The 13691-nt window shown below is 37.3% G+C and overlaps 1 protein-coding gene across 2 annotated transcripts in view; it reads left to right on the top strand.

Annotated features, from left to right (window-relative positions):
* The window catches only part of TUSC3 (tumor suppressor candidate 3), a 231598-nt gene extending 219457 nt beyond the window's left edge, over nt 1-12141 (top strand). For both annotated transcript variants that reach the window (XM_064652783.1, XM_064652781.1), the window contains one exon: nt 11796-12141. In XM_064652783.1, the coding sequence (XP_064508853.1) occupies nt 11796-11894 (99 nt within the window). In that variant the 3' untranslated portion in view covers nt 11895-12141. The remainder of the gene's footprint in view (nt 1-11795) is intronic.
* The last annotated feature ends 1550 nt before the right edge of the window (nt 12142-13691 follow it).

Raw genomic sequence — 13691 nt, 5'->3', positions numbered from 1 at the left:
AAGCTGCCTACACATGCATGACCACAGGCCTCTGGGCTATCTAGCTGGAGTGGCCAGAAACATAGGTAAGAGTTCAGTGCGGAAGGCTCCCTGCTACTGGTCTAAAGAAGAAAAGAAAATACAACTAGTAAATCTGCACCAAGGAAATATTGGCTCGAAGTCAATAGAAATTTCCTTAGGATACAGTGAATTAAAACTTGTTGTAGCTGGTGTAAAGAAATTATCCTCACTACAGTTATCAGTTGTCAGGGGCTTGTTGCAGAGCTTTAATATTAGTCTTAGCCATTAGGTATTCTCTTTCCAAAGGTATCAGTCTGGATAAACACAGGAAGTGTTTGAAAGTGTCTTTGTGCTTGAGAGGCAATTCTTTTAAAAACAGATAGATGGAAGGATGACGGGTGTCTTTTACATTCATAAGCTTGTATTAGTGCTAACATTGTACTGAGAGAGCACAGATACCAAGAGTATTCCAGCTCTTGAATCCCAGTTCTTGAAACAGGAAAAAGGAGACAGACATCAGTATTTGAGCTTAAAGCTTCTCCAAACAAATTCAATTCTATTTGAGCAATTTTCCTTCTGAATTTTTAAACTATTAATATAGCATGAGTAAACACAACTAAGTTTCACAAAGTACTAATAACATGAAGGGGCAGAATAGCATTAAGTGAAATAGTGTAAAACGACAAATATATTATTATTCTGAGACCTATCTCACCCATTGTTATTAATATTTCACCACCTCTATTTAGCAATGAAAGAGCAGAAAATGAATTAGGGCTCCTGTCCAAAAGAAAACTGTCAGAAAACAAAAAATAAGAAAACCTGGTATTCATTCCTACCGAATTGTCAAAGGCATGTTTCAAATTCTCAAACACAGGCGAAAAATCACAACATGTTTTCAGCTTTGATAATATGAAAATCTCGCAGAAATAGAATTATTATTTAAATATGAAATGATATCTTCAGGCTTGCTTCTTATCTACTCTTCTGCAGCAGCTACAGCAGCATCCAAAGAGAAGAGAAACACTGTAATTTTCTTTTTCTAGCTTTATCAATTTTAATGTCTTCTCTTATTATTATTATCTATTAGACCTTTCTGTCAGAGCTCAAAGTTGACTTCCGCCCCTGTTCACAAAGCTCTGAGTGAAAGTACTGTGTTGTTCAAAATCCTTTTGGAACTATTGCCATTGGCTTCAGCACTGAGTTTCAGTATTCCAAGGAAATGTTCTGGTAGACAACTATATCTCTAATACCATATCAAAGTTTTTTGTAATTCTTGGCATGCTTTTCTTCAAACTGGATTAATGGAGTCACTGAAATTGAAGGCTGGAAAACACTGTCAGTGATTATAGAAGGACCATATTTATTGTCCATACTAAGCCAGCAGCCATTTTTTGCATAGGAACCTCTGCCAAATTAAAATACAGGTAAGAATCAGGAAAAAAAACTACATCTGAAATTTAAAATATTTTTGCTCTTGTTATCTGAAAACTGCTGTAATGCTATGATGATCTGTCTTCAATTCTAGCTCTGTGAGAAAACAGCAAAAAAAAATAAATCATGGTACTTAGCTGCAGTGGAATGCCACTGGAGTCAAGGAAAACAGGTAAGTCATGTCTGTTTCCCATGAAAATTTTTACTGCACCAGTGATATTAAGAAGGATTTATTCTGTGAAACTAGATTCAGCATCACACAGTCTTAGGAAGACCCACTGTGACAATGTGGCTTTTAAGCATCAAGGATAACCTCCCTCTGGGAGCCTGCAGCTGAGGCAGCCTGAGCACCCCAGGAGTCCAGGGGATGCAGTCACCCAGGCTGCGTGGGTTTAGTGGCTGTTACCTACCCATTGCTAGACCCCAGCTTCCCAGTCAAACATTAGTTACAGACATCGCACAACAATATTACGTCAAATGCACTTACATTTCTCAGCATTTCCTGTGGGTTACCAGCAAATACTGCTGTTAAATGGGATTACAAAATTTTCTTTTACCCACTGTGGCTAGGTGGTGTAGCAGCAAAACAAACTGTTGACACAAAACTAGAAGTTCTCTCCTGGGATTATCCTTTTCTTTCTGACCTTTTTCAAAATGTCTATTTGCCCAGACTTTAGGCAGCAGTGAATGCATGACTTACTGCATGGCTCCCAAAACCAGACTCCATGTGAAAGTAGTCATGAGAAGCAGTCACTTCAGAAGAAGAATGCAAAAAGCTTTAGTAAGGAGCTTACTTCTCTCTCTGCCAATTGTTTAGGGGTGTGGTAAGCCTGTACAATAGGCAGCCACCCCTGCCACTCCTTGCAAGATTTGAGCTCATCTCTGGTGCCATGGCAGGTTTTCAAGCTCCCTTTATTGAATCCCAAAAGGAGGGAAGGAGATTATGAAAAATAAGATTTCATACTTTCCAAGGCCTAGATCAACAGGACAGAGAGGACAGGCTGCCAAGTTTAAAGAAGCTGGGCCATTCCTTGGAGATGACTGCATGGTCTAAACTCACTACTTCATGAAGAGGTAGATCTTCGAGACCCTAGAGTAGATAATCATGTCATGAGACTATAACCATTGCATTTTGCCTCCTCAGGAGATCACATTTCCAAGAAACTTATGCAAGTTTGTCTTGTATCTCATCTGCACCATAACAATTTATTTCAAACATAGACTATATTACTGTAAATGTCATGCTGTTGCAAAGTTATTACCAACAGCTGTATTATTAAACTGCGTCATTTTGTTGAAAATGAAAAAGGTAAAAATAAAATCAAAGGAAAATACACACATATACTTCCATCTAAAAAAAGCAACAGCTAATTTTGATAGTGATCTCAGGGAAAACAAAAGAGCTATAGGGAAAGGGAGGAATCACATTCAGCTGCATACTTGGTGGCCTGAAGGCCTGAAGTATGTATGTCAGAACAATTTGGTGTTGCATCATTACTTGAAAACAGTAACTGGCTTACCACATGACTCCTTTTTCCGAGTCACAAACATATAAGCCATTTCAATTATAAACACTGTCAGGTAATGAGGCACCTATTGGTGAATATGGGTACTAAAAGTGTACTCAAATGGTTCTGTGACAAAATTTGTCTCTCTAGTGCTTACAAATCTGTAGTGACATATTTTCTCTGGAACTGCAGTAAAAATATCTGAGAATAGAAAAAAATTTTGATGTGTGTCATAATAACTTTGATGTGTGTCATTAAAGTTTTTTCTCTGCCTTACTTTGATGCTAACTGGATATCTAATATTCAGAAAAGTTGAACACCAGTAGTCTTCCCAACTGACTCAACCCTGGAGCTCATCTATGAAGATGCATAATCAATGTTGTCCATAGGAAGCAGAATGTCTTCTAGCAGTGCTCCACGATATGCAAACAATTGGGACCTAAGGGACATGGTTTAGTGGTGGACTTGGCAGTGGTAGGTTTACAACTAGACTCTATGTCCACCCTAAATGATTCTATGACTCTATGAATTATTGTTATCTACAAATAAAAAATGATTAAACAAGGAGAACAACTATAAAAGTAAAGAAAAACAAGATCTGATTCTCCACTCTTGTATTTTTCCTTTCTTTTCCCTCTCTTCTTCTTTACCACTTTCTTTCTAAATTTCCTTGTCTTTTCCCTATTTTTCTTTGATGTCCTTTTCTTTCACCTTACAGTTTTTAATTTTTAGGTTAGAGTTTTCTTTACTGGTTAATGAAAATGGCATGTCTTTTGTCAAAATAATTATAATTAATATAATTAAAGGTAATGACACATTGCATAGATCGCTGAACTAAGTAACAACTAGTAAGTGGAGGAAAGCGCTGAAAACAATCTCATATGAAAAGTTTCTAGGATTATTTCCTTTAAGATATTTTCATGACCCATTAGTTACTCTTAGTGCAAGGTTATAGAGCTAATGGTACAACAAAGTTGTTTGAAGCCATGCAGTAGAACGCAAAATGTCTCTCCACAATTTTATTATTGAGAACATACATAACAGGCTGTATTAGCAGTCCCGTTGAATTTACTTTGTCCTTTTTTTCACATTAGTAGCAAAAATATATCTCTACTTTCTGCATCCCATGTATGTACCTTCACCTCAAAATGTCTTGAAGTCATTTTTTAAACCATGGCTTCTAAGTTCTTTGAAAGCCTCTTTTTTGAAAGTCCATTTCATTAGTGCAGACATGAATGAAAATTGAATATTTTATAATTTGGGGGTTTAGCTGACATTGAGTTCCAATAAGTAGACATTCTCAGCAACACTAAAGAATATATAATGTTCAAAGATGTAAATACTGTGCTGTAGCATGGATTTCCTTGTACTCTGAGTTGCTTGTATTGTACTGTACTGTAATGGTGTTGTATTGCATAGACTCCTTTTACCCTGCTTCCCTCAGTGTGTATCAGAGTCTGTGGTGTTATAAACTGCATACAAAAACTTCATAAGGACGCAAAAGTTAAATTCAATAGAGGGTGTACACACTTTATACCTACAAAGGAGTTGATCAAAGAGGAGTTAAAACCATCAAGTTAGAGATCAAGAGAACACTGGCAATAGAAGAAACAGGATCAATACAGACTGTTTTGATTTAGAAAACTGATAGACAGTGCTAAATGTAGAAAGAGGAGGAAATGAAACTGCAAAGCTCTAGGGAAAACACCTGAAGAATGGATAGAAACAATGTCAAAACACTGCAAGTCAACGGTTCAAACAGGACTTTACAGAGAGATGAAATGTAAAGAAGATCAGAAGTACTCCTACAGAAAACAAAACATGGATGCCAGAAACCCACCATCTCTGCTACTGTGGAAGAAAAAATGGGTGCATACCCACTTTTATGCATGCCAAACTCACATCTGAGATAAAAGGAGAGCTTGGTATCCACAGAAGAGCTCTAAGTAACTCTTTACTTATGCCCAAAGATGATAGTCTGCCAATACACCCTACAGTGGCAGCCACTGCTGTTTGTAGGCACATCCTTCTTGCACTACCTTCATGGAGGTCAGAAGGAGACTTGTAGCAGGCTGTCCAGGACAGAAAGCAATTAACCTGATTTTTATATCAGTTTAGATGTCCACAGTGAAGCAAAGCCAGGGAATTCAAAATTACTCCTCCTTGGTATTTGTGTTTGCATAATTTTATAATTGACTAAAGCGAGGGAAAACATTTCCCCTTCTACTCAGCAATATGGTTGTATAAATTGTGGATGTGGCAGAGATGAGCTTCCCAAGTTATCATGCAGGATTGACTTTATCAGGGAATTCTCTCAGACTGTTAACAACTTGTCCTTCCTTAGAATAGGAAGGACAAGTACCTTAGTTGAGCATTGTCTGTGTTTCTTTTAATTGCTTGCTATGGGCATTATTTCTTGAACTTCTTTTAATATCTGTTGGCTGGGATTTCAAGGACAACAACAATGTCCAGAAAATCCTTAGGGTATAAATGAAACCTATTTGAACCAAAAAAATAGGGCACTGGAAGTTTCAATATAAGCCAAATTCCCTGCCAGGTAACGGCATCTGTTCCATTTGCAGGTTGTATTATAAAGCACCTTTATGGAAGAGAATTTTTAGTTTTCCTAATTTTGTACTCCAAGAAAAATATCATTGATCCACAAAAAAACCCTACCTCTTCTTCAAATGAAAATGTGTCCAGTTAAATTTGCATTTTGATTTCATGTCTCTGGGTGTAAGATGAATGAGTAAATACTATGTCTGGTTTTAAAAATAAAGTTTACATACATCTAGATTTTAGGTAGCTAACTAATGTTGTTGACCAAAAGTAAATCTGTTGGCACATCTAAGCAGTCAAACAGAGACTTTGTAAATGAGTCTGAAAGAGCTGAGCTGCCTAAATTGTAAATGAGTCTGAAAGAGCTGAGCTGCCTAAGTTGCACTGGAGTTACAGTGTAGCTGATTAAATGCTGATTTGGCTCTAGGCTCCGACTGCCAATGTCACAGTGGTGAGCCAATTTCCTGCCTGCTCTACACCATAGTTACTTTAAAATCAATGTATGAAGTTAATGCACTTTAACTTAGTACTGACCTAGGCTGACAATTTTCTAAGAACTGATTTGAGTGCAGAACATCCTGATTAATTATCGACCAATTAGAGCTGTTTTTACATTGCTAATAAATGCAACCCTGATTCCATATTTCAAAATATATTACCTCTTTTTCCGATTTTCACAGACAGATAATACAACTTCTTTTCACCACTAGGGAGGGATCCATCAGCACCTATGGCAAGTTAAACAGTGGAATAAATACCAGTACAAATATTTGCAGTACTGGAGTTTTCACACTGTATACCATTTAATTTTATTTAGAATCACAGACTCTCCTTGTGGGTGGTTTCCCATCAAATTCCCTGGGAGTCTCATGTGTAAATCAATTGATCTCTTATTCCAATTACCATCATTTAACAGTATAATATGGTGGCGTGAACCATGATTTTGAGTTCTCAAGCTTTGAATTAAAATACTACAAGAATTCAGTATTTTTTTTATTTCAGCTGTATACATCAGAGCATGAATTTAATTGAAACAGTTGTATTCCAACATCCTAAACTGCAAGACAAAGAGAAATAAACACTAGTGAAACCTCTATGTGAAAGTCATTTCACAGATCTGCAAAATTAGTATACCTACAAAATATTGGATCTAGATTATTGCTTATTTGTTTGGGTTTGGGGGAGAATTTTTAAATGCAATGCAGCATTGAAAACACTCTTGAAAGCAGAAGTCAATACACAGCAGACTGGTATTATCATTTATTATAAAACAGTTGGTTAGAGTGTTCTAAAAAGGATCTAGATCAAATTCTGATACCAAAGTAAATCAATTTTTACACAGCAGAGTTTTTATTTTATCAAGGAAATTTTGCCTGGCCATGTAAAATATTCTACAGTTTATTCAAACGACCAATAAATGCAGTCCATCACCTGTACAATTCATCATCTGACAAACAACTTACCTCTGAGTCTTTGTTATCTACTGGTCTCCCTCTACATATCTACCGCTTCTCCCTCCACTGACTAAGAGGACTTTCAGAGAATTCAACCGCAGGCCCTGCATATAATTTTAAAGAAAAACATGATGATATTTTTATTCATGTTATTGAAGTATAAACTTATTTCCTTTTTTCGTTTGCGTTGTTTAAAGACGATTCATCTTTGAAGTCAATAGCTAAAACTTCCAACACAGATAGACACACAATTACACAGAAGTGACAGAACAAAACCCCTCCTTTTCACAGAATCATAGAATGTTTTGTGTTTGAAGCGGCTATAAAAATCATCTAGTTCCAATATCGCTGCCATGGCCAGGGACACCTTCCACTGGACCAGATTACTCAGAGCTCCATCCTGGCCTTGAACACTTCCAGGGCCTCCCCAGTTTCTCTGGGCAACCTGTGCTGGTGCCTCACAGTAAAAAATGTCTTCTCATCAAATTTAAATCTACTCTCAGTTTAAAACCATTCCCCTTTGTCCTGTCACTACATACCCTCTTCAGCTCTCCTACAGGTCCCTTTTAGGTACTGAAAGGTGCTACAAAGTCTTCTCTTTTCCAGGTTGAACAACTCCAGCTCTCTCAGCCTGTCTTCATAGGTGAGGTGCTCCAGCCCTCTGATCATCTTGGTGGCCCTCCTCTGGGATTGCTCCAACAGGTCTGTGTCTTTCCTGTGCTGGGGACCCCAGAGCTGAATGTAGTACTCTAGGTGGGTTCTCACCAGAGCAGAGCAGAGCACAGCACAGGGGCAGAATCACCTCCCTTGACCTGTTGGCCACACTTCTTTTGATGCAGCCCAGGATTCAGTTGGCTTTCTGGGCTGCAAGCACACATTGCTAAGTATCATTGAGCTTCTCATCCATCAGCAACCTCAAGTCCTTCTCAGCAGGGCTGTTTTCAGTCCATTCTCCACCCAGCCTGTATTTATACTTGGAATTACTCCAATCCACATGCAGAATCTTACACTTAGCCTTATTGAACTTCACAGGGTTCACATAGGCCCATCTCTCAAGCCTGGCCTGGTCCCTCTGAGCACCACCCCTTCCCTCCACTGTGTCAGCTGGACAACACAGCTTGGTGCTGTCAGCAAATCTGCTGAGGGTGCACTCAATCCCACTGTCCATGTCATTGACAAAGACATTAAACAGCACCAGTCCCAATACCGGCACCTGAGGATTGTCATTTGTCACTGCTGTCCACTTGGACATGGAGCTGTTGACCACAACTCTGAGTGCAATTTCTCATCTACCAAGTGGTCCATCCATCAGATCTATATCTCTCCAGTTCAGGACAATGATGTCATGCAGGACAGTGTCAAATGCTTTGCCCAAGTCCAAGTAGACAACGTCAGTTTCTTTTCCCTTAGAAATATTTAAGAACAAGTGGCTGACACAATAAAATAATCAAGTAGCATGATAGATTGCAGGAAAAAACCCTCACATTTTAAGAATCTGGAAGACAACATGCCACGGTCCGAGGGGGGGATGGGGCCATTACACAGCATGGACGGGTCCAGAGGCAAGGTAGAAGTGCAAGTGGAATACTTTATTGAGGTGTCCAGAGGTTTTATGGGTTTCAGGCGGGGAAAGGGCTAGAACATGGGATGGAGCATGAGACCGACAATCAGGGGAACAAATCGGGGTAGGGACACAGGAAAAGGAGGAGGAACGTGGGAGGAATCAGGGAAGGAAAGGGCGAATGGTGGCTGTCTCCGCAGCTTCTTCAGCCTATCAGAGAGGGGAGCGGGGAAGCAGGGAGCAGGCATGCCTGGGCATGCCTGGGACATACAAATCCTGGGGAAACATACAATGTGTATATTTATAAACACGTAAGAACTGTAAAGTCCATATCATAAAGTCCTTTCAATCACTGTGCATCTTTTTCCACTCCTGAAATCGTTCCCATCCTGAATCTTGCTCCTTCACAACAAGAAGTATATAAGGTCCAGCCAGCACAGATATGTCAAAAACAAATAATGTTAAATCTGGCTAATTACCTCCTGTATCACAGGGAACTGACACTGGCAAACAAAATGGTTCTCACATATTTTTTTAAAATAGTTTAACCCAAAGGTAAAAGGCATTAAGACCATGTGCAATGAATACTCTTGAGAGATGAACACTGAAGGAAAATTTGTTGTGCAGTAGCTCCCAAAAGAAAGGTCTAGAGAATACATAAACCATTGACTATGTTAACAGTTTCAAGAAATGACAACATCATCCTGTGAGCATAGTCCAAAGGATACATGAAATAATCCCTTCCTCAGTTCAGAACTTGAAGAGCCTTGGCTATAGCGTTTTGCCAAGTTTTGAGCTGTCACCTAGCAAAAAGATGCGAATTTCTTCAGTGAAGTTCAGAAGATAGCAACAAGAGTGATCAGGCACCATAACTCAAAAGAGAGCTCGACTGGATAAAACCTGTTATCTGTCAACACTAACAACTCTAGCATAGTAGGAGTATCATATCAGGTGTCTACTGTCGAGTTTGTGTTTAGAAGTGATTTTTAATATATGTACATCACTATATACATGACTTTATGAGGATAGAATGGAAAAGCACCTAGCCAGTTTTGTACTTTTATTACAAATTTTAGAAAGATGAGCATACATTTCCGCTGACACCACTGAAACTCTGTGATTGGAAATGACGCTGGAAATCATGAATGACCAGAACCATTACCTGTTCTTAAAGTGCAATTTGGTTTCCTAGGCATTCAGCTCTTTGGTGAAACTGTATTGAAAACAGCAGAGCTACTACCTTCTAAAACTTGTCTAATATAGTAGAGGTAGAATGATTCACAAAAAAAGATTTACTATTAAACAGCAATGCCAGTAACAGCTTTAGGGTTAGCAATCCTGACAATTCAGTGCTCTTTAGCTAGGGTTTTCTAGGATAAGGACCGTCATACCTGCATGATATATTACTGCACCATTAAGTAGATGTGAAGCATCCATCAGTGGTCATCACTTGAACAGGATATGGAAAACTCTGAACCATTACTCTGTTCTGGAACAACATTTCTTATTTTCCCAAGCTCTTGAGCACCTGGCCTTCAGCAAACACATGAATACCCAAAAATACACTCATGAGTAAATGTTTGCAGAAGTGGCACAGAAGAAAACTGGCAGCTTTGGTGACAAATTTTCACTCTTTTCTGACATATAAATATGGTTATAAACAGAACAGACTGAAGCTTCAGTACAAACTACTATTGTTAAAGCCTGTCTACCTGAGGATTTAAAATAGTTTTGCTTATTTATATAAACCAAGAGAAGTGAAAACAACGTTGCTGCAATGTGTTGCAAAATATTGTAGAATAATGTGTTATGGTTAAATGCTACAGAGGGATCTCTTAATGTGAAATTGATACTGATATTGAAAAGCATAATTTCTCATATTAATTCCAACTCTAGAATAATTTAGTGTTCTCATATGTGATATGTAGAAATTACCTCACACTTTTGTGGTCTCCTGTCAAAAACCATAATAGTATCATATGATACATCATCCTTTATGGTCAGTACCTGACAACAAGAATAGACTTTATTCATTAGATAAGCTTTATTAGTGGATTTTTATTGTTTGGGATAACAGCTGTGATTAGCAGAAGTGAGAAGAGAACACTTCTATATTGCAACAGTTATTTCAAAAAAACAAAATTTATTCCACTGAGCAAAGCTATACAATATCATTACCTCATTTTAGGTTTTTATAATTAAAGTCAAGTAATTCTTTACTCAGTTCAGACTTGACATAGAAGTATAGAGTTACTTGGCTGTCAGGGGCATTTTTAGGCACTTTTCCCTTTCAATTTTCTCCAAGCTGGAGTAGCCTGTCTCAGAATCTTTCAACGAGATAATGAGGGAAGAAAATAACCAGCACAGAACGGATGAAATTTTCAAAAGTATTTCCTTTTGGATTTACATAGTTCACGCACATGAATTGTCCCAAAATACCTTGGAAAATCAGAAGTTCCTCGAACTTCAACAATGTACTTTACTTATAGGTTAGTCATTTACTTATAGCAGAAATATTTACCCTCTCCCCATATTCTCCACATATCTTAACTGATGGAAGCAGATTTTAAATTTTGCCAAGAGTTAGATAAATCTCCTGGGATCTCCTAAATAAGGGGAAACCAAATGTGATCTCCACTTAGCCCATAGTTCTCTGACTATTCTGTCAAAACTGAGGATTTTTCCAAATGAGTGAATTTTAACTGTAAGTGTCACTACCAATTTAAGTTGGCTTAAATTTGTTCCTCTTTCAGAAGGATATTCATGGCATTGGCTGTCTACATTGGTGCAAGAAAATTACAGATTAGCTAGATAGTTCAATATTAATTTAATTTTTTTATGCAAAAACTGCAGGACCATGCCAGGTATAAACTGCACTTAAAATAACAAGAAGCTGTTCCTTTGGGCTTTTAGAAGTTCCTTCAAAAGTCAAAGTTTGTCTTACTTCTTTTGCAATGAATGAATCTTAGCAACTACTTAAATCTTGCGGTGGAGTAAATGCGATTTCTTACCTTGCTGATTCATGTTCTCTCATGTATGTATAGCACTCATTACTTTTGAGTCATAATGAAAGACAAAATTGCATAAAGAAACTTAATTTTGCTTCCCATCTTTCACTTGCCCCTCAACATGGATTGCTGAAACTGCAGCTTAAAATCAGTATCAGAAAGCTTTTGTTTGATTTTCATATTTAGATTTCATAACTGTTCTGAAATTATTAACAAACTGATTTAATTTTCCATGCCATCTCTGATTATTTTTCTGATTTTTTTCTCATAGGCATTGAAGATGAAAATAATAGATGAAGTATTCTTCAAATTGATTTCCACTTTCAAAAAAAAGCTTCCAGTGAATAAGCTCCAAATGAACATACAGTAATACTGTTAAATCCTTGGCTTTAGTTGACATATATGGTTGCAAAAAAATTAAATCAATGGGACAAGTATCAAGATCTTATAATTTTGTTATGGGATTTGTCTTCCAGTTCCATTGTATTGTTTCTTATTACAGTTTATCAGTCTTCTGTTTAATATTTAGGCACGAGTAAAATAAAATAAAATAATGAAAGATAAATCAAAAATAAAAACATAAAATTAAATAAAATAAAATGAAATGTAATATTGAATCTAGAAGGATTATCGTGTCATTTTTTTCAGCGTATTTCTCTTTTCATTCCCTCATTTTTTCCATTATGGATCCTAAATATTTTCAAATTTGATCCATGGAAGGTATTTGGGCTTGTATAAAGCCTCATTAAAGTCAGTAGATGCCCCTGGGCATACTAAATTCTCTCTACATCAAGCTCCTTTTTTGCATGAGTTTCTGGGAGCAAATATCAGTATTTTCAAATTTGTATGGCTAAAGCAAGTAATTTACATCAAAGTGGCACTATTTCCATAAGGACTGACAATGAAATACTCCCAGGAAAGCTAACATGAACAGTAAATGATTTTGGGAAAAGTGGGCATTATGTAACTGCATGATCACCAGTGAAAACAAAATTGGAGTACTGCAGCTCATTCTGATGTCTGCAATGTAAAAGGGAGACTGACAGACTGAAGAGAACAGAACAACCCCATTTACCTCATCAAAAGAGAAGCCTGTGATATTATTTAATCAAAGTATTGGAATACGTCCAAGAAAACACAGTAACCTTTTTTAAGAGTAGAAATTTATCATTTTAATAGAAAAAGAAGGGCTTTAAAACTTTGGATACTAAATCCAGATTTATATTAAAAATAAAGGTATCTATATGTCATTATGAGAGTGGTTAGTGAATCAACTCTCAAAAAAAATTACTGAGATAAAGAATAGTTCTCCATTTCTTGACAACTTCATTTCAAGACTGATTGCCTTTCTTTAAAATATATTTTGTGACATTTTAATACAACTTTAATTGGATGGAACTGTGTGGCATATGGTCCTGTCACCAAATCAGATGGACATTTCTGCCTTTTAGAGTGTAAGAATTTGTGAAGAGGTCTCAGTGGAATATCACAGGTGTTATATCCCCACTTTTGAAAATTTGCTTTGTAGTAGCACAATCAATGATGAGCTATAAATCCAGTACACAGTTCATAAGAAAAAATGTGGAACAACATTAAGGATATTAAAAAATAAATAAATTTGAGTGATAATTGAGATATATAATGTGTGTCTAGGTACCTAAATAGAGCTCTTTTTGTTAATGACTTCTTTTTTTTTCAATTGAAAAACATTTTGAAGGAAAAAAATCATGTTGAAGTTTTGGTACATGAACTAAATGCCCTGAAAGATTTTGGTGTGACAACAGTGGAGAGGAAGTTTAGCATTTCCTCCTCCATTGCATTTGCAGTAACATTAAACCTCCCTGTAAATCAGCTAGCCTCAGGGCTACTTGAGAGGGACCACCCCCATCACAGAAAGCCTGTTTCAGTACAGGAGGCAAGGTCTGAGAAGGAAGGTAATAGTTTTATTAGACCAGCTTAGGCTTGGAGTGAATTCAATCCTCTGTGGAGACTAGCAAGGAGGAAGTCAATTAACGCCTGTTGTGCTGATGTTTTCTGTGGAGTGGATAACCAAACAATAACTACTGTGTGCCTCTCTGGAATCCTTCCCCGCATGCCCTTCTTTTCCCAGTGGTAAACTTCTGGGTGATTAAATTAATGGTCATGCAGCTTCAGTGCCCTCTGTGAT

Source organism: Pseudopipra pipra, chromosome 4 (assembly GCF_036250125.1).
Source record: "Pseudopipra pipra isolate bDixPip1 chromosome 4, bDixPip1.hap1, whole genome shotgun sequence".
Taxonomy (NCBI): domain Eukaryota; kingdom Metazoa; phylum Chordata; class Aves; order Passeriformes; family Pipridae; genus Pseudopipra; species Pseudopipra pipra.
Note: the sequence above shows the minus strand (reverse complement) of the source record. Positions and strands in the feature narration are given on the sequence as shown.